General features: G+C 37.0%; 1 protein-coding gene across 2 annotated transcripts in view; it reads right to left on the bottom strand.

Moving 5' to 3' along the window:
• Positions 1 to 7,981: 7,981 nt before the first annotated feature.
• The window catches only part of LOC128871775 (dynein beta chain, ciliary), a 44,495-nt gene continuing 25,795 nt past the window's right edge, over positions 7,982 to 26,681 (bottom strand). For both annotated transcript variants that reach the window (XM_054113831.1, XM_054113830.1), the window contains 16 exons: positions 26,128 to 26,489; positions 25,905 to 26,061; positions 24,498 to 25,847; positions 24,253 to 24,422; positions 23,894 to 24,197; positions 23,627 to 23,820; positions 23,303 to 23,507; positions 23,071 to 23,235; positions 22,524 to 22,664; positions 20,146 to 20,316; positions 19,763 to 20,079; positions 19,290 to 19,704; positions 18,221 to 19,222; positions 17,993 to 18,141; positions 12,377 to 12,509; positions 7,982 to 8,303 (listed from right to left, as the gene is read on the bottom strand). In XM_054113831.1, coding sequence (XP_053969806.1) covers positions 8,142 to 8,303; positions 12,377 to 12,509; positions 17,993 to 18,141; positions 18,221 to 19,222; positions 19,290 to 19,704; positions 19,763 to 20,079; positions 20,146 to 20,316; positions 22,524 to 22,664; positions 23,071 to 23,235; positions 23,303 to 23,507; positions 23,627 to 23,820; positions 23,894 to 24,197; positions 24,253 to 24,422; positions 24,498 to 25,847; positions 25,905 to 26,061; positions 26,128 to 26,489 — 5,397 coding nt within the window. In that variant the 3' untranslated portion in view covers positions 7,982 to 8,141. The remainder of the gene's footprint in view (positions 8,304 to 12,376; positions 12,510 to 17,992; positions 18,142 to 18,220; positions 19,223 to 19,289; positions 19,705 to 19,762; positions 20,080 to 20,145; positions 20,317 to 22,523; positions 22,665 to 23,070; positions 23,236 to 23,302; positions 23,508 to 23,626; positions 23,821 to 23,893; positions 24,198 to 24,252; positions 24,423 to 24,497; positions 25,848 to 25,904; positions 26,062 to 26,127; positions 26,490 to 26,681) is intronic.

Consider the following 26,681-nt stretch of genomic DNA (forward strand, 5'->3'; position numbering starts at 1 on the left):
TTGTATGAATGTATGAATGTGCGGGTCCCTTGTTTGCCGCTACTGCTTTTGACTTTGACTTCGTATTTGTCTTTCTTTTGAGTGTGCTGACAGCTACTGCGCTGCTTCGCTGCCTATGATCATGGCCGCTGGTTATCAGCAAGAGTTTTTGCCTTTAACTATGTTGCTGCTGCCTTTTGCTGCCAGACGCTTATGACGCATTGCGTTTATCAAAAAATGTTTAGTCTACTCAAATTTTGATTTACTCTCCAATACACAGGAATTTCTTTTGATGTCTATCGGCAGCTCATCAAAGCAGCGGTTTCCTTGAAGAAACATTTTTAATATAAAAACCAAAAATATTTTAAATTCCCATTTAACTTATAAGAAGGTTTAAGTAACTATTCCAGAAGAACTATTTGATCATCAATTCTTGAAACTCCCATTCAAACTGGTGACTTAGGAGACTGCTGTAACAAGAGAGGGCATTATGTCAGCTTGTAGCAACAAGTCGATAAGTCGAATAAGCTATAATCCTATTAACTATTCAATGATCTGAAAGGGAATTCAAAGCCAAAATTCGAATCTGTGTTATGAAGGTGTAATTTGATACTCAAAGGGAAATTACTGAAACCCTTTTTGATGATATGGGACTGCTAGAGAATGACCGAACTTCGGCTGCGGCCATATTCGGCCATAACGTTTTAGTTCGGTTTCGGTTTGGCTTCGGCCAGAATGAAAAACTCGAAATTTGGAACATTTCTTTAAATTTTTCGAGTACAATTATTGTATATACGTTTAGTATTTGTATTATTTTTTGAATAGATTTCACTCCATCGAATATACCGATTGTAAGGTGCTTTACAGTAAAAAATTATTCAACTATGATTATCATTATTTTCTAATAAATGTACACAAGATTGCTATTTTTACAGACTTAAGTATATGTTAAATAAACTCTATATGTATATAATCGGCTCTTACCTCCTTTATTGGGTGTTTGGTCGACCTCCTCTCCCTTTTTATGGTATACGTGTTGATGTTGTTCTACAAATGGAATGACCTACAGAGGGACCGACTCCGAACGGCAAATGTTTTTTTATTAGGAGGTTTTTCATAGCAGAAATACACTCGGAGGTTCGCCATTGCTTGCCGAGAGATGACCGTTATTATCATTTGGTGTTTCATGCACGGAGACTCGAACCTACGTACTTTCGAATGGTAGTTATGGACCGCCCCATCTTTATTAGAATTAAAAAAAAATTCAAGTATGAATGAGGAATTGAATTTTGGCATAGTAAAGTCAAGGTTTGAAGTGCCCAAAAAGTGTCATCATTTAGTTCGTAATTTATTTTATATGGTTTAAAAAAGCCAGAGGCCTAAAGTGCATTGGCACTTGAAAACGTATTAAGATTAACTTATGGAAAGTGAGCAAGAAATCGTTTTGACATGAGCCGAGCCATTTTTTGTTAAGTTTGGAAATACCGTGTTATAATAATAAAAATGTTATAATAATAACTGAAACTACCACTGGAATTGCAAACGACAGATGAATCAAAGTTTAATATTTCCAAAAAATATGCAATGTCGAGAGTAGTACTTCATAGCAGAATATTCAATTGGGATGAGCATTGGAAGCACTCGATCGAACATTGCAAAATTTGCGCTAGCGATTTTCGCCAAACACTGCCAGTTCTTTCAAGATCAACAGCCTCTGATGAAATAAATAATCGCTTGAAGTTATCGAAATAGTGGAGATACATATGTTAAAACTCATAATTGGCCAAACCGCGGACGTATTTCCCAACAATTATTATACATATACTAGCGAAAACCCGCCCGTTACGCTGGTCGTCTTTAAAAAAACCTAGATTAATTAATTAAATTAAGCCGAAAAATACTGTGTGTTTTTTATAAAAATTCTCGCGCATGAATAGTAATGAAAGAAGTTTTGAATAGTAGTAGCAATTAAAAAACGTTTGATGTGATTTACTTGATTACTTTTTTTATTGTAATGCTCTTTGGTATACAATATTCTTCGTTTTTCCATGCGTTGTTGAATAAGTGAACAATACCGATGGCTTACCAACTCTTGGCCATGAGAAAAACATGGGTATTCTAAATCAATAAAGTTTGGGCTTGTGACTTATTAATAGTAATCGCGAATGCAAAGCGAACAGGAAATTAATACCGCGAATACCAATGATACCATCGGATATGCCGTTTGAATTCAAACGTCTTCACCAGATTATTTTCCATCCAAAATTGTTGCTTCAATGACGTTATTCATCAATCTCTTAACTGTTAATCGAGTGCCATTACATAGTCGTGGTTGATTTATGTTTCTCAACATAATAATCGGTGCTCCTATTTTCAAGTTTAGCATGTGTGGCGGTAATCCAGGTAAATCAAGGGAATTCAAAAATTCAGTGGGATAATTTACAATATCATCTTGATTTGTAACAGTGTCAACGGATCGATATGTTTGTTCTGGACTTGGTATGTTAGCCAAAATAGCCGCATTCACTTCATTCACATCTTTATTTTTGCCAGCCATGATGGCTCGTTCACTAAGCCAATCATGATTTTTGTAATTTTGAGGCAAATTTGGGAAAATACTTTGAATTAACTGTTCTTTCGTTTGACTTATTTGACAAAAGTTTGGTTGTAAAGTTATTAAACCAGTTAAATTATCGACAGGAACTTTGCCATTTCCAATATCCAATAATTGCTGTGAAAACTCAGCAGCTGATGGATCATTTTGCATTAGAACACGTACATTTGTAGTTAGTTTGAGTGTTTGAACATGTCTCCACAAATATGATGATTTCAAACATGCAGCCAATTCATCTGCTACAGTTGCTCGGGGAATAACATGCAGTGTTTGTCTAAAATCACCTGCCAGCAGCACTAAGGCACGACCAAACATTTCATTTTTACTACGTAAATCTCGTAATGTCCTATCAAGCGCTTCCAGTGACTTTTTATGTGTCATCGTGCACTCATCCGATACAATTACGTGTGCGAAAAAGCGGAGAAGGAGAAGAGAACTGTTCTATTCCCCCCCGCTTTAACCCAGCTATGTGTTGAGGTGCAAATGACTTTTTTGCGTGAAGTCTGATATAAAATGAGTTCTATTTACTCTTCTTAAATTTATATAAACTTTTCCAGGCGAAGTAAAAAAACTGACATATATTATATTTGCTTCAACCGTATATTTGTGAGTACACAGGTAATACGTAAATATATGAATGATATAGGTAATACTTATCTCATATTAGCATAACCTTTCTGCAAAAAATTAAGGAAACGATCACCAATCACGCCGGCAATGATACAATGAATTTTTCACTATAACTGACTTCAGATTAACGTTTATATAATAAACGTATATGTAACAGTTTAATTTTTTTTTTTTTAATTTTTAATAATAAGTGGTCTTCCTCTTCCTCTTCCTGTAGCTATTCCTCTTCCATCTCCAGCTCCATCTCCTTTCTTTATCCCGGAAACAGGCAGTAAAAATTACTTCACTTAAAAGCTTTCATCAACAGCTTCCATCTGATACCCACATTGTAAAAACACATCCTAGGGTTACCCGGGTCCTCGTTTTGGCCTTCGGCAGCGCCACCTGGTGGCGAGTGGAATCAATTATTATACTAACCTTCACCGTGGAATATATATACCAAATTTCATAATAATCGGCCCAGACACACACGACCAAAATGTATTCAATTCTAATGAATGCTATGTGCGGTACAAAAAATACGTGCGGCAAATAGCAAAAACACACTCACTTAACTGACGCACCGCACACACACGCGTTATCGGATTTCAACCAAACTTCACAGAAACCTTTGCCAAAGAAACACCAACAATCTGTGAAACTTTCATTGTTTTCCTTAAACGCGTTGCTGAGATTACCAGAGACAAATGCACACTTTTTTTCGGCTTAATTTTTATATATATAGACAATGGAAAAATGCAGGTCGACGATTTTGGTCAATTCTCGACGTCGAAAGAAGAACTGATCCCAAATATTTGTTCAAAGCTTATTTGGTTGAGCGATCGAGTCAGTTTGGCGAGGAATAAGAACATAAGTAACTTATTACATATGTAGGTATGGAAATAAGTTTTCGTGTTTGCTCTAGTAATATACGGGTGATTTGAATCTGTATATGTAAGGTCTCGATCGCAGTAGTTGGCATTTGAAGCGTAAAGATCCTTTTCTATCTGACGTAGAAAATCTATACGTTCGTTCCGAAAAAACAGCATTTGCGGGAAGTCATGCTTCATTATTACCTTTTAAAGAAAAGTGCAGCTGAAACGTGTCGTATATTGATCAATATTTACGGTAATCACACTCCATCAAATACAACTTATACATAAATAATGGTTTCGACGCTTCCAAAGTGGCAATCCCGACGTGAGTGACAAAGATCACGAAGGGGCACCGAAAAAATTCGAAGATACTCAACTAAAGCAATATTGGAACCCTTGATGATATGTTTAAAGAGTTGGATTTTGACAAATCAACCGTCGGTAAACGTTTTCACGCGTTGGGAATGGTTCAGAAAGCAAGTAACTGGGTGTCACCTCAATCGAAGGAGAGGGATATAGAGAGATGTTTGGTGACGTGTGAGATGCTTCTTGAACGGCAGAAAAGATTTTCTGCATCGCATCGTTATTGGCGATGAAAAACTAGTCTATTATGCAACCCTAAGCGTCGAAAATGTTGGAGTCTGCCAGGTGAACCAGGTCCATCGACAGCGAAACACAATATTTATGCTTCAAAGTTAAGTTGTGCTCTGTTGGGACCAGAAGGATGTCATCTATTATGAACTCCTTAAACCATCTGAAACCATCATCTGCGATCGTTACCGACTGCAGCTAATGCGTTTGAATCGAGCTCTCAAAGACAAACGACCAGAATGTTGCTGAATGACAACGCCAGGCCACACGTTGCTGAATCGGTCCGTAAATATTTAGAGGGCCTGAATTGACTCAATGAATGGATCAAGTCAAAAGAACTCGAATTTTTCGTCAAAGGAATTCGTATGCTGCCTGAAAGGTGGAGTAAAGTTGTAGGTTTCAATGGGATGGTTCTTGTATTATTTAATTGTTTAAATAATTTGTAACTCTGGCTAAGAAAGGAAAATAACTTATTCAAAGCCAAATTTATGGCTAATCACATTCGTGTAGATCGATGAATTACGTAATTAATCCAGATAAAGTCAGCTATTCAAATAAATTGATGTCCCCTTCATAGTCTACTAAATAGATGCGTGACCGGCAAAACTCAACCTGGAGTAGCGTTGTAAAAACAATTTAATTGCTACTATTATATATATGGGGCATTCTTCGCCAACCGGACACCCCCATCTGCCTAGAACAGTTTTTATAAAAAAAATTTGTCCCTATGCCGAAATAAAAGCTTATGTCATGTACTTTAATTTGTCATGTGGCACTTTTTAAATATTCAAGATGGACGACGAATATTGACATGATGCTCGGGGGTTTCTGGGTTCGCTGCTGAATATAAATATTGAAGGAAATTGCTGAAATTGGAATTTTTTTTTCATAATACAGGATTTTTTTCACAGTAAAACTTTTTTTTCTTCTGGAGAATTGGAAAATCTTTTAATAATCACTTCCTTTTTGTTTGAGATTTGGAAGGAATGGCTTTTTAGTATTTCTGGTACTGGTGCTGCAGACTCGAATCTTTTGTTAAGCTTCCAACATATTTGTCAATATTCGTCGTCCATCTTGAATATTTAAAAAGTGCCACATGACAAATTAAAGTACATGACATAAGCTTTTATTTCGGCATAGGCAAACATTTTTTTTATAAAAACTGTTCTGGGCAGATGGGGGTGTCCGGTTGGCGAAGAATGGCCCATATATATACATAAATATGTATATTAGGGCGGGTCGATTTAAAAATCGCTCATTGAAAATCGTATTCTAGGGATTTTTCGTTCAACCCAAATTGGGGGACATCAGAATTCGTTTTAGAGGTATGGTTCCCTCGGCAAAGTTTCTTATTTTGATCCCTAAAATATGATTTTCACAGAGCAATGGGCGATTTTTTTGCCTCCCCACAAATCGACCCGGCCTAATGTATATGTAAATGTATGTAAGTATTATTTGATGTTTCATTTCGAACTTACGTTCCTTACCTCTTTTTCAGTTTCCTCTCATTTAGAATGTATCTTTTAATCACTCTCTTAATCACATTTGCCCAATCTACAATATAATATAAAAAGGAATCGCAAAATGTGTTGGTAAGCGCATAACTCAACAGCGCATGGACCAATCTTAACAATTTTTTTTTTAATGTTCCTTGAAGTCCAAGGATGGTTTGTACGGCGAGAAAAATTCGAATAATTTCCGGGAACCCCTAAAATACCCCTTTTCTTTTTCCCATTCAAATATTGCGCGTTCGTGTGTGTGTTCGTGTTCGCGTTGGAGGATCTAATGCGTTTACACAAAAGTGATAATATCGTGAACCTGACCAAATTGAAAAGTCAAAAAATGTAAGAGCTATAGATTTGATTGGCCTCGGAATATTCTTTCTTTTGTTTTAGTTTCAGAACGAGTTAAGGAATGATTTCATTCACATTCAGATGGGTTTGAATATTCACTAGGTAATCAAACAAAAAACATTTGTATATCATAAAGCACTACAATAAAAATAAAACCGATTTTTGTTAATAATTATGATTAACTTGATTTACAATAAAGCGATTACTGACAATACTTACATATATACGTTTAATATCATTATTCTTTATTAGATCGGTTATTAACCCCATCTTAATAATAATTATAATAAATAAATAATTAATTATCTCTATGCTTTGTGATTGAAGCACCCACTTTATAAATATTTGTCACCTTTAGGTTCCCACTATCCCTTTAGACTATTTTTCAATTTTGAACCTTTAGTTCCCCTCTTAGTTTAAAGCCCTCTAGCAAACATCCCAGTCGGGGTTTTTAGTGGGTTCCAAAAGACCAAAGTTCGTGGAAGCGAAGATACTTAGGTTACCCGAGCTGACCCTTTTCTTTAATTCTCCTGAACAGAACCGTCGCCATGATAATAGTGCGGTGTGTGAGGGTCAGCAGAGTAAAAACGACTAAAGGTCGAAATATAAACAGCCACATTCAAAATCTATTTGACAGAATGAAGTCTGTCGGTTCCGCTAGTACAAAAAATAAAAAGATTAAGCCATTGCACAGCTCTACAAGTAAGATTTGTTATCTATCTCTTTCTGTAATTTTCACTCTGTCAAATTCTTGGTGAATGTTGTTGGAAAGAAAACGAAATATATAAAATAAAAATTAATTAATTAATTTTTAAAATATTAAAAGAAATAAAACTAAATTTATTAATTTAAATGGCAAAAACACTAGAAAATGTATTGAAATTTGTTTCTTTTATCGTATAGTATACAGGATTTCAAAACCAGGATGTAAAATGGTTAAGGCAATAATAATTTAGACCAAAAGAAGCAAATAAGTCTTAATTGTTAGTTTGCGAACTAATGTTTATTAAGACTTTTTGCTCCTTACATTTTCACTTGTCTTATCACCATGTATGTATGTAAAGCGATGTAAAAAATTTGCAATACAATTCTCAAAATTTATCATATAAGGTTATTTCGAGAAGTGGAGCTACTCTTATAAAAGGGAGGTCATTAAATTTAAAAGGCACCAATTAAGTGTAATGAAAAAACGAATGAAAATATTAAAAGCTTTGCCCAATAAATAAGTTGAAAATTGAAGCACAGTGACTTTATTGTTTTTTTGCACATTTTTTTTTTTATGTATTTCAAAGTCTTATGAATTTTGAATCAGGCGAACTCGCGGTGGAGCAATTTCGCAATCAACTTAATATAATATTATATTTTAGATATCTTATTTGTAGACGTGCACAATGGATTCTATTGATTTTACTGACCCAGTGCACGACTAAGTGAAAAATATTATATACGTATTTATTTTTTTCGGATAAGTATTTACTCACACACATTCATATTTTTACGTTTATTGTTTTAGATTAACGGAAGAAAATCATGTTTTCAACTACCTTCATCACTTTTGGTGAGTTATCAATCTAAGAATCTAATAATAAAATTGCATAATAACAGTTATGTTTTGTGCATTTATGTTTGCAGCAGTAAAGCCACACCAGCTAGCGTCCATTTACCGGGCTTGTCCTTAGTTTTCAAGTTGAATGTCCAAACGTAAGTGGGGCCACGGGTGCGCGTCTTATACAAAGGGCATTCGTACATGTTGCGCAAATCTTGCTTGTCCTGCGTAATGGCCTGTGAAATAATATAAGAAGAAATTCATAAAAAAAAGTATAAGAGGACAAATATTGTTTGATAAACATATTCAAATGGTCATCGTAGTCGTATATTGCAGCTTTAATCTAGACCTGCGGTAAAGGCAGTGTAGGAGCAACTTTGACAAAAAAAAAACTTTTTCGGATTTTACTGACGTTTCTCGAATACAAAAATATATTCGTATACATATTTCCCCTTAAGAGACGAGCAAGTTGGCAGTGATTCACAAAGGCGATATCAGCGATCCATTCACTACCAACGCAGGCGTAAGGCAAGGTTGTCCCCTGTCGCCCCTTCTCTTCGCCATCGCCCTTGATGATCGTGAGCCAACTGACACTGCACAAAAAAGGCATCGTATGGAGTTTCATCACCTTGACGACCTGGACTTCGCCGATGACATCTGTCTCCTCTTTCACAAACTCTCTGACATGCAAGCGAAGGCCAACAAACTAGTCGCGCTGCCACGCACTGTCAGACTGGAGGTGAACTTCGCCAAGACCAAGGCCATGAGAGTTAACCAGCAGATGCTGACATCTTGTTGAGATCCTATGCTCCCGAGAGGAGTGAACAAGGAAAAAAAATATTTCGTCCTAGACATCCTTAAGGAGTTTAAATCGTTTACTCAAACATGGGCAAAGTTTCACTCTTTAGTTTCAACTTAAATTTTTTTATAATTTACCTACACTTTCTTGGTAAGAAATGCAAATTGCACTTAAAAATTAAAACAGGAAGGCCCAGCATTGCAAATTTTAGACAAATTTATTATAGATTCTTAAAGGCAATATTAATGGTAAATGAGGAAATTGTGATGAATATTTATGAACAGAACAGCAGGATGTCCATTATCCAGCTCTTCCTTTTCCAAAATGGCTACCCCACATTCTTGTATATTTTTGGCTGCTGCTCAGACTTAAATTTAAAACTGGTGCTAATTAGTAGAGATTGACATTCAAACGACAGTTAGACTAAGTAACTTCAGAAGCCATGGTTAAAAAATAACGAGCACTTTTGTTAATATTGAAAACTTCTCGAGTCAAAAGAGTCTCATAGAAGGACCTACTGAGGATATGTTAGAATACTAGTTTGAAGGAGGATCGGTTCGGCTGAGGGGCTCTGTGTGAATGCATGAGTTTACAGCATAGATGGAAAATAGCAGGAGACAGTACAAGCCTGTTCTATAAGCTAGTTGGATACCTAAGTTTGTACGTCAAAAATTTAAATGCTCGGCATTCTGCCAAAAAAAAAAAACACATTTGAAGCCGAACAGATCTCTCGCAAGTCAGCAATATTGATTATCGCAGATGAGTAAAATGTATACTTTTAATTTTATTTTATATATAATAATTTCATAAATACAATATGTAAGGGAAAGCCCCACTGTACGAAATAGTGTATACGGCTAGGCGATATATGTACATACATAAGTGCAGCGTACGCAACGGCAAGGCTTCTGTTGCTCCACTGAATCGTTCTCTAATATTTAGGCTTTCAGTTTGTTTGCATTTGCGAGTTCTTCTCCCCTGGCGAAGGGGCATTTTTCCAAGCTTTTTATCTCCTTCGAAAATCATTTTTTTATTTTAGCATGGAATGCATTTCCTTCAGAAAGGGCAACTTATTATAACGCATATGGTAATTAATGGAACGTCCACAATATAAAAACTTCACTTGGATGGTTAGTTAGATGGATAGTGCATTCAACCATATGAAATGGAAGAAATATGATGGAAAACACTTTAAACTCGGTGCAATCGTGTTCTATCTTTACTTTTATGCGGCACCATTCTAAGAACTTCAAATATTCCTATACTAGAAAAACGCTTTTCAATTTCCAATTTTACAAATAGAACTCAAACTTACTCAATAATAGCAAATAATAAACTAAGTTGTCTAATGTGATAAACCAAATACGTTTGTACGGAATACTTTGTCAGGTGGCATCTGTACGCTGAAAAGTGTCCTTACTTCATTGCTTTCAGCTAAAAGTTTATAGCTAAATCTGATTTAGGGACCAAGTACACATTTTAACAAAACTGTTTCCCAACAGCAATACACTCTATTAATTATGAAAGAGGATGTCAACCAGACCAACTTTGCCGAATGCAGTACTAGTCCAGAGGATCAGATTTTTAATTTACGGGTGATTAAATTTTTAACATTTTGGCCGAAAGTTCAATTAATTGTATCCTCATTTCTACAAAACAATTTAATTTTAGAAACTCTACCCTCTAACTCTAAATGGGCACTTTTGACCCGCTCTCAAAACTGCTATAATGAAAGGTCGTTTGAAAACGACAATTGGAGGGTTAAAATGATCTATGAAAATTTTAAGCAGACAATTTTGCGGGGAGTTACTGGGGATGAAAAACTCATACGGGTTATGATAAGAAAGCTTAGTTCAACCTTACCCATTTGGCATATATACCCAATTCTGTTTTTACACGGTAGATACGTTCCTTAAAAGTGCTTGCAAGAAAAATCGTGTAAAAAAATGCATGCGACATATGGCACATTGGGGATATGTTCCACATCTTTAAAAAATTGTGTAAGATGAAAAACTGAAAAACATTTCCCCAAAAGCCGTGCAAAAGAAGTATTTATAAAACAAAAACAATTCAGTTTTATTAAAAAAAAATTTAATCCATAAGTACAAAACATTTAAAATTTCTAATTTAAATAAAGGAATTAAATCAATTTTGCAACTAGGCAATGCTAGGTAATGCACGCTTATTATGGACTGGACCAAAAATTCTATCATCAGTAGATATTTCAGATCCTATGTCAAAATATGTCCATCTGTCGGGGTTTATTTAAATTAAATTATTATTACAATATGGCGCAAAATTAATCACCCCATTAAAAAACTTATAATTTTTGCTCAGTATACAAATATACAAGCAATGGAGCGCGTAAAGACCAAATAAATATTTCCATCCCTCAAAATTATTTTTTTTATTCATTAAAAAAGTTATTCAAAAACAACATTGGATGATTAATTTTGTGCCACCTTGTACAATACTTGTTATCCATCTACACGCGACATAAATATTACGTTACATTTTAACGTTCGACTTGGTTAGTTCTGAAATATACTTATTGCTCTTACACGAAAATTTTTTACTTAATAAGACATCCTTTTAGGAATTATGTTTTGTTTATAAAAACATTTTTTGTTTTGAAATTGAAAAAATTTCAACCGTGTTAAAAAAACGATGTATGGGTGTTTACGTTGCGAAGACTTACTTATACACATAGGAGCATTAGGGCGGCTCTATTTGTGTGGAGCGCAGTTTTTAGACCTTTTTAAAACCTTCGGAAGATTCGCATAGAGTGCTCTACGGACGCAGAAGCAATGCATATTGAAGGCGCTAATAAGCTATCTGCGATCCAAGATCCGCCTCCCTATTTAACAGCCACTCCTCGTATTTACATACATATGTATGTATTTATGCATCGAATGGTATGCTGTTAGGTACATTTGTCCTTTTGCGTGGAAATTTTTATACTTGCACATATGTATGCATGTATTTATCTCACCTAATAGATACAAATTGAAATGCAAACATGTGCCATGAAGAATTTGAATATCATTTGGTTCTCGGAGGCGCCAGCGTCCAAGCATCCACTCACATTTACATCTTACCTCAGCCACGATTTCAAAGACGCCAGACACAATATTCCATTTTTATCTAATTTCTATTGCTATTTGCCATTTTCTAAGGTTTTCTAATTTGCACACCGTCATTCCACACATATACTAACACATATGTATGCATATATTTGTTAGACGCCTAGATAATTGTTGCCTGGTGGCGCATGTTGCCGCTCACGTTGAATCTGGCGGCTTTGGTGGCGACAATAACTGCTCTGGGGTTTAATTTGTTTGGTTTGTTTTTATGAATCTTTTAACCTTTTCTCAAACTCCACTTCCACTATTGTTTCTCTACTAACGGATATATACATACACACATATGTACATATACTCGTATATGCAGTGATATGTTGGTATGTGTAGCTGTACAATTTGCAATAATTTCAAAGGCGAATTCACTTACCCGAATATTGATGACTGGCATTGGCGGGTAGAGTTCTTTGAGACGCGATTCCATGATAATGCCTTGCGGTATATCCCATCTGGCGCCTTCCATAAATATGCCATGAACGTAGGCGCCTTCCCGTGGTGCCGTGCTATAAATATACACACACATATACAAACATATATATATGTACATATAAACAAATAAATTTTAAATCAAAGATTTCGCGAAATACTATTTACTCCGCAATATTTTAATAAAAATATATAATAATAAAAATTATATCGTTCAAAAGTTATTCATTTTATGCAAAAGTATGCATGGCTAGTAGCTGGTATGTCTATACATACACACATACATATGTACATACAAGTGCGCTATGCCCTGATGCAAACCAAAATCTTATTATGATGTTAGTGTTCTATGTGGCGTTACTAATCAGTGACGCCCGTATTGCAGCTGTTGCTTAACAATCATGATTTTCCAGCTATTGACGCCTAGTTTTATTGTCTCGCAAATGATTGGCATCACTTTCGGCGTCGTTGGTACAGTGTGCTGATGGCGTCAACGTCGTCACGGTTCTACTGTCGCGACTTGACGCCGTTTACAATTGCGCCAATTTACTAAGTGATTTGTGTTTTTAATTACACGTCTGGGGGCGCACTAATTGCTCTCATCGCGTAGTCAATCAGTCAATCATTGACCGCATTGTAATTGTTTTGCGGTTTCCGTGATTGTTTCAGCAAGGGAATCCCTAGTTGAGTGGTGTGGAAAGGTGCGAAGAGGGAATATTTAATTTTAAAACAAATTGAATAAAATTTGCAATCTGACATTCAAATAAAGGAAGTGATAGTTTTCGTGTAATCGTGCTAGTTGCTTGTATATGTATGTGTATGACAAATATGGGAGTTAACCTTTATACCGACAACCAGGTGGCCATAGAGGCTATGTTTTCGATTTTAAAGGATCCACAAGACGGTTGGCTGTCGGCTGGATTTTGACTAATGACTCATCTAAGGAAGTGTTTTATCTGGATGACGCACAATATATCGTCGACATGTATGAGATGAGGCCAAAAATAGTAAACGATGAAATTTAGAAAAGAATAAATACGAAAAATGGCAAAGATTGACGTACTGCCACGCCTACCCTCTCGTAAGTGGGAATATTAAATACGTTATAAGATTTTCATTCAATTTACAGATTGGTTTTACCTAGAAAAGTACAAATCTTAGAAATGGTATAACATATCCTTTTATTTATCTTTACTTTTGCTAGATACCTATTTAGTAAATTATTCTTATTTTTTCTATATGTTGTATAATATATAATTGGCGCCTATGCCTTTTTTGGATGTTTGGCCGAACTCCTGTTCCTATTTGTGGTGTGCGTCTTGATATTTTTGGACAATAGGAGGGACTTACAGTTTTTTGCTGCCTCCGAATGACAGATGTTTTTATATGAGGAGCTTTTTCATGGCAGAAATACACTCGGAGATTTAGCCATTGCCTGCTGAGGGGCGCCGGCATATTCGATCTTGGACACTACCGAATGGTAGTCACGCACCCAACCATTCTGCCTATTTCCTCCTTGTCTCCCTCAAAACGTGTCCAGTTACGCGTCTCACATTGCCCTCTTCTTGTTCTTCTTCTCGATTGGCGCGATACCCCCTTAAGTCGTTTAAGATAAGTTTAAGACTCACCAAGTGAAGCTAAGTCTTTCTCCACCTGATCTTTCTACGCAGAGGAGGCCTTCCTCTTCCCTCTGCTACCTCCAGCTGGTACCGCATCGAATACTTTCAGACATGACCTAACCAACGAAGCCACTGGATCTTTATTCGCTGCACTATGTCTATGTCATCGTGAAGCTCATACAGCTCATTGTTCCATCGCCTACGATACTCGCCGTCATCAATGTGCAAAGGTCTAAAAAACTTCCGCAGAATCTTTCTCTCAAACACTCCAAGGGACGCCTCATTGGATATTGTCATCGTCCAGGCTTCTGCGTTCTACGATAGGACGGGCATGAGAACCTTATCAAGTATTAGTTCCGCTCGTGGAGAGAGGGCTTTACTACTCGATTGCCTACTTAATCTAAAGTAGCACTTGTTGGCAAGAAAGATTCCACGTTGCATTTCATGGTCATTATTATCGGTGTTAATGCTGGTTGCTAAATAAACGATGTCTAGAACCTCGAAATCATAACTGTCAACAGTGACGTGAGTACCGATACGCGAGTGCGCCGACTGTTTGTTTGATGGCAAGGGATACTTCGTTTCGTACTCGTTCACCACCGGACCTATTCGCTTTGTCTCTTTATCCAGTTGTTAGAAAGAGTAATGGATTGTTTCGAAACGACTTTTCATCCAGTGACATTTTTCCTGGGATAGCTTTAATTTTCTATTTAAATACGAATCATTCCACATTCGTGAACTTCCCAGTCTTTCCCAAGCTAATTTTCTAAGGTACATTTGCTTTGCTTTTTAATTGTGGAGCCGACTGGTGGTTATTTTCTTTTGTGACTTTCTTTTAAATAACATTATTTTGAAACAGTCAAATATAGGAGATTATAGTTTTCTCCTTTAGGAAATACTTCAAGTTTTCAGAAAAGTTACAAACTAACACGGCGACCAAAATCAAGGAAATTACAGTAGCTTGTAATCAACAAAAAATATTTATTTTTTTTAATATATTTTTGACTTTGAATCCTTTGAGAACTCTAAATGTAAGTGATTATTATATAATTAAAAAAATGTGTTGGTATTAATAAATTTGGGTAATTTAGAGAAACTCCTCATCCTTTTTTCTTTTAAGCATAAACTGTTTTCTTTGTTTTCCGCACTTGCAACACGAATGACGCACCCTCAATGAAAATTACAATCATCTGAAATGTATGATATTCACTTAGAATATATATTTGTGCTTGAAATTTAATCTTAGCAGCAGACCTCTACCTCTAAATTAAAATTACAGTTCCCTTGACCTCCTGTAGGGTGATATGATGAGTTCCTTTGAGGTGCGACTTCATTTTGGCGAGTACGAAAAAGAAACCTGCAGTAAAACTGGAATGCCCTTTTTGCCAACAACTCCTGCACGATAAACGTACCATAGCTTGGCGCGTTGTCGAGGTGCGAGATCAAGCAATCCCAGCGAGTTAGACCGCACATAGAAGATGCCAACATAGAACTGTCTGGCCACTACCTACCTAGCCGCGAATATCGAAAAAATATTGCCTTAGTCGCCACTTGTATATTTTCGCTTTAGTTGGCTATTCTCCACCCATTTTCATCTATTACTAGCTTTGTTATGGGGTTCAAAGACGCACTCAAATACCCCGATCTCAAATTCAGTGGGTATGTCGCAGGTTGTGCAATTCAATGTCGCTGTGCAATTATTAAAGCGCGAACATGCGAGGTTTGCGGTCGGCCATCGACAAATATTGCAATATTGCAAGGCATCGCAAACCTTTTTAATGAGGCTCTGGCAACACACCTTTTCTTTAATAAGAGCTACGAGTTTTTTAAGATACCCCTGGATACCCCAAAGGATTGGTCCTTAAAAGGATGACGAGAACGTGGGCAAACATGTGTTACGATGGAACCCATTCCAAGTAGGGCGCGCAGTTGGAAAACCTCGTATAATCTGACGAAGAACAGCCGAATCGGAAATGGTTTATCATGGAGCGAATTGAGGGTGATAGCGTTCTGGAGAAGTTGATGCCCTATGCTCCACTAGGAGCTAAAGGAAAATATATGTATGTATTTATAAAATGCGTGACCGTTTGTCTCCTCTCTCATTACATTTATCCACATATGGTAAAAAACGCTTAAAAAAGAGAAAATTATAATAACACAAAAGGCGCTCCAATGATTAGCGCCAAATTGTCAAAGTGAGAATGCATATTTGTATGTTCTTTTCCTCTTCTTTCTTCAGCTTAAATTTAATAATAGCCAACCAAATTGTTAAATAGATTCGCCGACGGCAGCCTGTTATTTTAGCGCTGAAACAATGCAGATCTTTATTGAATAACATCGGCAACTAACTGTCGATAGGCTTAATTTCAGGAAGTTTGTTGTTGATATTAAGCAAGAACTGCACCCAGCTTCAATACGATTGATAAAGAAGAGCATTTGACCCCACCCTGTTCGGCATTATGACCAATGACTCAATCTCAATAAATAGCGAAATCTGTTAGTGAAATCTCCAAACAGACGGCCAATAATGCTTGAAGATTTTCATAACTCGCTGGAAAAAGCGATGGTAGCAATCTATATTTTATTAATTTGAATGTTAAATTTTCTTGAAATTAATAAAAAAATATCGTTAGGTACCTGAGTTTTTTATTAAAAAAAAAATTTGTTACAAGTTTTTACAGAGTCCGGCTCTTTAAATCAAAAAATATATATCCCTAATATTTGAATGAATGTAAAGGTATTACATAAGTACAATACATATTTACCAGTTCGCTTTGAACAATTTTATGCTGATACATCAGTTTTTATGACCACTTAATAAGCAAACTGACTCCAAGTAATCAAGCCAGAGCGCTTTTGGCCCCTGAGTTCGCCGTGTTTGCTTTGGTGTAGTCACATCAAGTCGAATGACAATTGAACTTGCGACTAAATGCATTTGTATGTAGTTAAAACAACTAAAGTTAAAATTATACAAGCTTACGTGCTATCATATATCAGAAGACCGTTATTCGAATGTCGGTACATCCATACATATGCATATACTCACTACGGACCTACGAAACCACAGAGCTTTGTGTGGGTAAAAATTTACAGCCGCAAAAGCAAAAAACACAAAACAGCCAAAACGGCGAAATGTACATCAAATCACGTACGGAGAGGAGTATCAGTAATGTGTATGTATGTACGTGTGTATGGATATGTACATGCGGAGGTCAGCTAAGAAGTCAATTCAATTTGCGATTTGATTTATTTACTGTTAAACGATAGTAACGTCGATGTTCATGACGGCGATGGTAACCAACGTTTTTGAAGAGATGAATGGATGATGGTGTTTATGGTTGGTTATGGTGATGGTTGGGTAGTTGTTGGGAAAACTTTCTTCTGGGTTGAAAGTTCATGCACAAGATAATATAGATTATAACTCTATACACAACGCACACATATGCAATGTGCTTGCGTACTATATATGTATGCACGTATACATATGTGTGGTATGTGAAAGTACTTAGTACGTTTAGGTATACACGCAAAGGGGGATTCAATAGGGATATATCAAGTTAAAATAAAAACATATCAAAAAACAATAATATAAACTACGGCGAAAATGTTTGCAATGATCGATATTTCGGAATCAATTTTGCAAAAAATATCGAAACAAAAAACTATTCTGAAAATCTAAAAATTACATTGCTTTACATGCAAGTAAAAATTTGCCTAAGTTTTGTGGACAATTTACATTTCATAACTGAAGAATTCTGAGCGTCCAATGTAACATCGTCCAATGTAATGTAAAGTTTCGTCATCTACTGAGCATAACATTTTTATTATTTAGGTACAAATTCATTGATTTCCTATTGGAACACCTGTTATTAGCGTTGTGTAAAAAATTAAGATATTTTCTTACGGTAAATTTTATTAAATAATGGGCATGGCTCACTCACGTGAAATCCTCCTTCTGCTTTTTAGTCACATCGCATTGAAGGCACATTTTATCCAACGGTAATTCATTGCGGCGCGCGGTGCTCTGCATAATTGCGGTTAGTAGCGACTGCGGATTAAAAAAACCGGCCAACCAGACACAGGAAGGAAGCTGCAAAACAAATATGTACGCTTATTGTTATATAAGACATTCAGTCGAATACTCGTACTCTACAATTAGCTGCACTCACCACAAAATCAGTAGACCATGTTTCCAATTCGCGCAAACGCAAACACAAATCGATGAACCATGAATTCAAACCCAGCAGTGATGGATAGGCGCGTTGCGCCCACACCGGCGGCACTTGATCCAAAAAGAGTGAATTCTCCAATACCTCCATATCGGATGTGATCGTGAGCTCACCTTTCAAACCCAAATCCAATTCTTTCAAACTGCGCTTCATCTCGCTAGTCAGATAATTCATACGTTCACACTCCTGAAAAGCTACAATCACATAGGGAGTACGCTCTTCCACTTTGTTCATTATCTCCACCATGTTGAATTCTTCGGGCAATTTTTCCATAATTTCATCTACGATTTGTTTCACCTTATCTTCTCTGGTCACTGTGGCGCCACCACTAGCGCCCGCATCGCGCGGTTGCATCTCAAATACCGTGCGGAATATATTCTCAGCCCGTGTGGTTAGAAAACCAATTTCTGCATTTGGGTGCAGGCCATACAGGTATGGTGATTCGGCAGGCATCATTTCATCCACATATGTATGATAACCGGCGTAATCTGTGTTGGGTGGCGCCGCAAAACTGGGTGCTAGAAATAGTTCCCCATCAACCAAATCTGGTTGCATATACTCCTCCAGATATGTGATGCACAAACGACGATCCCAGTCGTCGGTTATGTGACCGCCATACATGATTTCACCGAAAAGATAACGTAAATCCTCCCAGGGCACTTTTGCGTTTGCCTCGAGATAATTGTACAACACAGATACGCTAATATTTAAGTCACCTACATTGAATGGATAGATTTTGTTCCAGCCTTGTGGTCCGAATTTGCGCCGTTCAGCCACCACGGCATGGAAATAGCATAGTGAGAAAAGTATAGCTTTAAATTCTGCTTCTTTGCCGGACATTTCCAATGTTTCCTGCGTGAAGTTGTCGAGTGCTTTGTGTAAATTGGCCAACATGCCTGTGGGTGGTTCATTAGTTATCTTAATAGAGGACTCGAGTATGCCCTAAAAGCGCAAGAAATCAATATAAACAAAGTGAAAGAGACACTCCTAACGGCGATTATCAATCTACCTGTGGTATAATATGCGCCGAAGGTGAGGATGCCGGTTCGGCACTTAAAAACATGCGATAATCTGGATGTGAACCCTCTGCATAGAATTCCAATTTCTTCTCCAACACCGGCAACCATTTACGCACCAAATGTATATTTTGCAATACAACCCAGTGACCATTTTTGGCGGCCGTATCCATGGCTGCCTCAGCAATAACTTCCTGGCCCTGACCCAGCGATACATTGTGAAAATTGCCCAAATCCATAGTGAAACCCATAAGTTTGCCCAGCGCCTCAACGTCCTTCAACGGGTTCACACCTGGCGATAATATGAAGAAAATTGGTGTAGAAGGACTAGTCTCTTCAAAGGATTTTGCGAATTCCAAAGCGCGATTCTCTACATATTTGTTGCCAAGTTTTTCGGCTATGAAATCGCTGCAAAGAAAAGTGAAGTTATTAAATTCAATCTAGTCTTTTTAGAGTCATAATTTACGCCAGCGCATAGGTCATACGATCCGGTCTCAGCGCGCGTATCATGCAGAGACGCTGCAGCGCCGTCTTATTCTTCCACTCTTGCGGGAATTTCTCCTTTTCTGGCGCTTCGGATTCCACTAATTTCTTCCAGCGTTTTGATGAAGTTTCTATATCCCGATCGAGGTTACGGAATTCATCTTTAGACGCCAGACTGCATATTCCGCCCCACGATTGGTTGGACAGAAAATCAACCGGGCTTGTGACGTGCGGTTTAATCGGGAAGCGGAGTAAAAAGTCCAGTTCGGTAGATGTAATTTCCTCGTTCATCAAAAGAATCTGTGAATATTGAAGAAATTGTTTATAAAATAAAAATAAAAAAGTAATTTAAACAAAGACAAATACCTGGAAAGCCATTTGCGATGCGAAAATTAGTTTATCACATTCGAACAAACCTCTCGAAGTGTATTGAAATACGGAGTAGGTTATGCAATCGATTAAATTAGAAACACGTGCATCTAAACATTCACCGGGATCGGCGCGTGCGATGGCCTTTTGGAATACTACGCTAAAAGCCTAAAAAGATAAATATTTGTATAGAAGTATTCACAATGGTAATTGCAATTTGGTTAAAGAAGATTTATGGGCACTAAAGTAACATAAACAAAGTCTTATCGAGAATGGCGGGGAGGTCCAAACATGTTCTGATTGAGCTACTCATTAAGTGCGCCTCACACAATGTCTAAAACAGAAAAGGTCAGCAGTTGTAGCTTCTTTATTTTAGAATATTGTTGATATGGCGCAGCCATAGAGATATAGGTACTAGGAACGAAGCAAACAAGTTGGTAAGGAAACATCTACACTTTTCATAATTCAAGGGCACAACAAATTTTATTTTTATTTGGCTTATAACAAATTTTCTCGAAAAGGCAAACATGATTGGCAAGCTTCACTTGCAAGGCAGCACTACAAACCTGGCCTAAAATTAATAAGATAAGATCAGGGGATTTCATTCTTTGGATATGGCCTCTTTTCTAATCTATGATTTTTTACGCCGCTAAGTACCTATTTATAGGTAAAAAACCCCAACAATTGTTCCATTTCCACTTGTAGGATAATATGTTTTATTGCTGCATATTTGCTCCAACTCCTCCACAAATATAATCTTAATTCGTCTAAGTCCTTATCGAAAGTGGGTACTAGCAAATAAGACTCTGACAAGATTGACAATGAAGTTAACCAATATTTGCAAGGAAGTAAATGTTTACAACCAGTTTTAAACAAGTTAATGAAGAAATTTTAGAGAGATACACAGGTAGAACTGGATTAATTTTAGTTTCTGGATGAGCTCATTAATTAAGATGGGCCAAATAAATAGATTTGCGTGTACCACATAAAATGAAAAATTTCAGAATCAGTCTTTTTACTTCATAATTTTTCCTATTTTTCATTTATTTGCTTTTACTTTGAGAATGCTTGAGAGAGTTGCTTTCAACTTTCTTCTCTTGTAAGTATGAGATTTTTGTTTAATATTTCACTTATTAAATAACGGATTTTTTTTTTAATTCTTCATCATTGTACGGTTTTAAGGTTTTGTGCAAAATTGCTGAAATATGGCGATGATTGCAGAAAATGTTGTGAAAAATATGCCGACGCCATGTATCTATAGTAAAATAATTTGGTAAATAAGTAAATAAGCTTCACAGTAGAAGAGTTGCCAACTGAATATATTGTATAAAATATTAAAATAAAAAAATGGGTGATTACCCGGTTATAACTTTGGAACCTCTTCATAAAAATTATCACAGTATTGGTTATTCCCCGATCTGCTAACTAGCATGGTTTTATTGGAAATAGATGGTGTTGCCACCTAATTTTTAAATTAAGTACAAAACTAAATAACAAAAGATGGATATCAAGTGAACAGTGTTTAGAAAAGTTTTAATGCAAACTAATTTTTAAGTGAAGTTGTCACCTATTTTTTCCAGAAAAAATAGAAATTAATTACAAACCTGAATTAAATTTTAGAGTATTGCTATAAAGCGAAAGGTATATCAGAAAACTTTAAAAAATGTAAATTAGTTACAAATTAAATTACTAAAAATTAGAGTAATAATATAGGTATGTATGTGTTTAAGAAAACTTTAAATCAAAGATTATTTTGAAGGCGCTGCTATTTAATTTTTAATAAAAAAATTTAAAACTGTACAGGTACTTATTGTGAAACCAAGTCACCTGCCGCGTCTGTCTGTCCCTCTTAGAGCGATGAACTCTGAAATGAACTATTGATCGGATTTTAATACGCTTTTCAACAATGGACGCTATGATTAAGGAGGTGACGTATTCCCGCGTGAAGCCACGTCGTTAGCTAAAAAACACTAACAAATAATTTAATAAAGAAAATACTAAACAAAGTCAGAGGCGAAAAGCGAGTTTTTCTGGCGAAAATGAAAAATAAAATGTTAAATTTATCCGGAAAAATGTAAAATGACACCACTGCTCGGAATGTAAATGAGACTTGCTGCACTGATGCATGAAGTGACAATTCTTTAGAGAAGTGATGTTCAATTTTCTAAGGTTTCGCCAGCACTGGTAGTTCAAACGATGGAACAATTTTAAAGATTGTTTTATAAAATTTATTTTTAAACTTCTTCTGCGCCTCCGAATGGTGAGTGGGTTTTAAGAAAAAGCTTTGCTATTGTTTGCCGAGTGGCGACCGGTAATAGAATAAACCTTTTCTATAATTTGGTGTTTCGTGACCACAGCGTGTTTTTTTAATTTACCTTAAGCGAAAATTGATAAATGGGATTAATAGTGTTGAGTTCATTAAGTATGAAGTAGAGTAAACTTGCTCTTGCCGCTGCTGGACGATAATACTCGCGAGCCTTGTCGATTTCCTTAGAAGTAATTTTAGCTTCAGCCACCTAAATAGAATTTATGAAAGAATATTAATATTTTAAAATCTAAAGAGAAATTTTTATACAATGCTATGCAGTTTAAAAAGAAACCATCAACACTTAGTTTTAAACGTCCAATATTTATTTACTTATATCGCACTTTTAGGGAATATTCTCACGCATCAGCGCTGTTTCAGTTCAATACCAATATCAGTCTCAGCGAAAAATAAAATATCGTTGCCTTAGTATGGTAATGTCTCTTCAGTATCCATAGTCGTCTTCAACAATAGTTTTGTGTATTCCAATGGCCAGCTGGCGTTTATCTATTCAGAAGTTGTGCGTGATATGGCCGAAAAACTACGACTGTTTATGAATTGGTATCACTGATTGGCACTGATGTGTGTAAATAGATCTGTATACTCTTTTCACTTACCTTCACTTCAATTTCTGATGCTGTGCTCTTTGTGGTCTCCAAGTTTTCTACCAATGCTGTATCACCCAAAATATTTTCACCTGCTGAAGATAGTCTGGAAAGCAAATCATCTTCAAGTTTTTTCAGCATGATTTTGAAATCATTTTGTTGCTTTGTTAGTTCGGCCTAAAAATATTAAAGTACTTAAGTTAATCGACCAATTGACTTCAAGCTTCTTAAATTTTGTATTTACCTTCAGATCTTCCAGATCAGGACGCTCTGCCTTAACCACCTCCGCCAACAGTTGGTCTTCTAAGCCATCGCGTGTCACAGTGAAGTTAATTAAAGTACTTTGAGCCTGCATTTCAGGTTTATAGTGCGGGTTAGCTAACTTAGTGTGCAATATTAGGCGGAAGTTTGAGTTATACTCGATTTCTTTGTCACCAATTTTGATGGCTCTTTGAAAAAACAAATACATAAGAACAATTTATTAAAGTTAATATTCGCTGATAATTGACTAGCTACCGAGAAATGTCTTCTGCTGGGCTAATCCACCCTCATCTAAACTAATACTCACTTGCCCTTCTTTATCAGATTTCTTCCTAGCAGCGAATCCAGCACCGGGTCTAAGTTTTCATCGATATTCTCGATCAGCACAATGCTGCCTTTAGTAATGGCCAATTCTATAATATCCAAATAGCTGCGCTGCCCCAAACGTATCACTTTCAATTCCTCGCCATACTTTTGTTTAATCCATTTCACACCTTGTAGCTGAAATTTCCCAATAAAATACATAAATTAATAAATAATAATCTTGCACGTTTCATTGGGCCAATTCTGTTACCTGTGGATCGATCATCAGTGGCCAACGATCCGAATTTGATAGTATTGTGGCATTCTCAATGGACATACGGTCACTTGGTAATCCTTCATTGGTCCATATAGCAATTGTTGTGTCATCTGTTAGCAATGAGAGTGGATCTAAATTCTCAGTGGTTGGAATGGGTGGATCGATGCTCTTCAAAAACGGTGTCCACATCTTTTGCAGCAAATCTATGCGAAATTGTTTGGTGAAGCAGCCCACATATGAGATAAAGGCGGTTATCAGTAGAATGTCACCTGGCAGGGTAATGCCTTGTTTGACAAAGCTAGGGAAATAAGTAAGTTAATTAATTTATCTGTTAAAAAATCTTGTGTGCCCACCTGTTTACCGCTTCGGCCCAACGCACATTCTCACTAGCTAAGCCATTGACCAGCCGGTTGGCCAACGCGATTGTGGCTTGCGTGGCATCAGCCTCCTGTTGGCAACGTAACTTATCAGCAGTGGCCTGTTCGAAGTCGGCCGTCAGCTTTGCCAATTGTTCTTCGAGATTCTAGAATATCACGCAACTTTCAATTCGTACTTCACTTAAGATAGATTTTTGAAAAAAGTGTGAAATATTACTCACCGCGACTTTCCTTTTGATGCCTGCTAACTTTTCCTGTGCTGCGGCCAATTCAGCATTCGCTGCAGCCAATGCCTTACGTTTCGGCTCTACATCGCAATATACTTCGTAGAATTTGATTATGTTAATGACCCATGCGCAGAGTCCCGCAGCAGCGCCTGATTTAGAGCGCACAAATTCGGGTTCAAATTCTGGATCTTTTAGATAGGGTTGTATTGCTTTTATAATTTCCGGGTGTATATTCTCTTTGTCATAGTTGATGAGTGCATCCAGAAATGCGTCTACCTTAGCCATGGAAATTTTGGCCGCTTTCCATGAACGATCTTTGGGTAGTTTGCCACCAGGCGCCAGTAGTACCATGACAGCTGCAGTTACATTGGTGACAGCGCCGGGCGGGGACCCAAACGACTTCAGTTCGGTTAAATTTGCTTTGTTCAAAGTGTTAAGCGCTTCTTGTGCGGCGGTCAATGCGGGCTCCGCTTTCAACAGATCTTCTTCGCAATCCTTTTGCTTCTTGCTCACCTCATCGGCTATGAGCGCCACCTTCATTTCCTCTTCATCAGCAACTGCCTTTTCAGTTTGTACTTTTTCTGTTTCGATTCCAACGATCTCGATGAGCGCGTCAGCTGCTTCATTCTTCTCCTTCAATTCCACCTCTTGCACAGCTAACTTCAGCTTCAAATCTGCCACTTGTACAGCAGTGGAACGCAACTTCTCTAGACCATTTTCCAAACGCACGATCTTGCCCTGTAAATCGTCGTGTTTGTGGTTTAATAACTTCAAGTAAAGACTGATCTGTTCAAGATAGCTTTTTGGTGTGGTATAATTATAGCGACGCTCCGTTTGCAGATACACCTTGGAAGTGGCATTTACTGAAGTGTGCACGTAAGCCATAAATTTGGCCACGGAATCGCGATGAGTCTCGGGCAAAACTTTATTCATTGACAAAAAGTTCATTGCCACCGAAATAAGTGCTTCTTGTGGCCATTCATGGAACCAGTTAATGGAAGTGGCATTTATGATTGCGGGGAATTTTCGCGAACGCACACGCAATGTCGAGCCCACCGGTGAAAAGCAGAGCACAATCTTCAATTGTTTACGTACGCGGTCTATGAAGAATTTCCAACAGTTCTCGCGGGAGTCGACCATACCAGCGCCTTTTACTTCGTTACGTACTCCAGCGATAATGTTTTCAATTTCATCATCTGGAAAGATATCTGGAATCTCGCCAGTCGAGAGCATGTCGTTGATTAGCACCAGAAAATCTTCACTGGGTATTTGTGCATCAGTCATGAGGAACATTATGCCGACATTTTTCAAACCAGCTTTCAGATATAAGCCGGAAAACTCATTCTGAAGAGGCAAAAAGAAGGAATAGAAATGGGACAATGAACTCGAAAAGGTATATACCTTCAAATCATTTATGCCATAACCCTTTTTCAGTTGTATTTGCACGACTTCCAAACTAGAAATGAATGCTGCCAGCCGCGACAAAGATTGCTTACCACTGCCACCGACACCAACAAGAAGAGCGCTACCTCGCGGCGATTCCAATATGCGATTTATTCTGAGGACGATATTTACATTAATGGACTATGAAATAAATTATATTTGATTGAATTTCGAGTATTACCTGCACACATGCATCATGGCATCCTCGAAGAGTACCAAATTCATTGCCGCCACGAGATCATTGTACGATGCCATTGCTTCCTGAAGGAGTTTGTGAAGCTCAGTCCAACCCTTTACGGGCATGTACTTGGGTTCACCAATTCCTCCAGCGAAATGACAATATATATTGGGTTTATCAAAGATGACCGATTCATCAATCTCCTCGAAAGACTTCTTCACTATGTCATGTTGCATCTTGGTGAAACTGTCGATGTCCTTTTCGTCGATTAGTTTATCGCCATAAACACGCTGTGTCTCGTGTTGCCACAGACGTATAAGATCGGATGAGCCAGTCAAACAGTCTGCTGTGCTAAAAAGTAAGCCCTGAAATGTAATGAAAGGTGAAGATTTTGCAGACAAGTAGTTCGGTTGGTAGGAATTTTAAATTAAATTATTACCAAACTGGTAGAAATTCATGTTTTGTGGAAATAAAACAGTATCCAATAAAGACGCTTACACTTTGGCTTTTTGTGTTAAAGAATTTAATGAAAATCCATTTGCCTGTCTGTTCACAAC

This window comes from Anastrepha ludens, chromosome 2 (genome assembly GCF_028408465.1).
Source record: "Anastrepha ludens isolate Willacy chromosome 2, idAnaLude1.1, whole genome shotgun sequence".
NCBI classification, from domain to species: domain Eukaryota; kingdom Metazoa; phylum Arthropoda; class Insecta; order Diptera; family Tephritidae; genus Anastrepha; species Anastrepha ludens.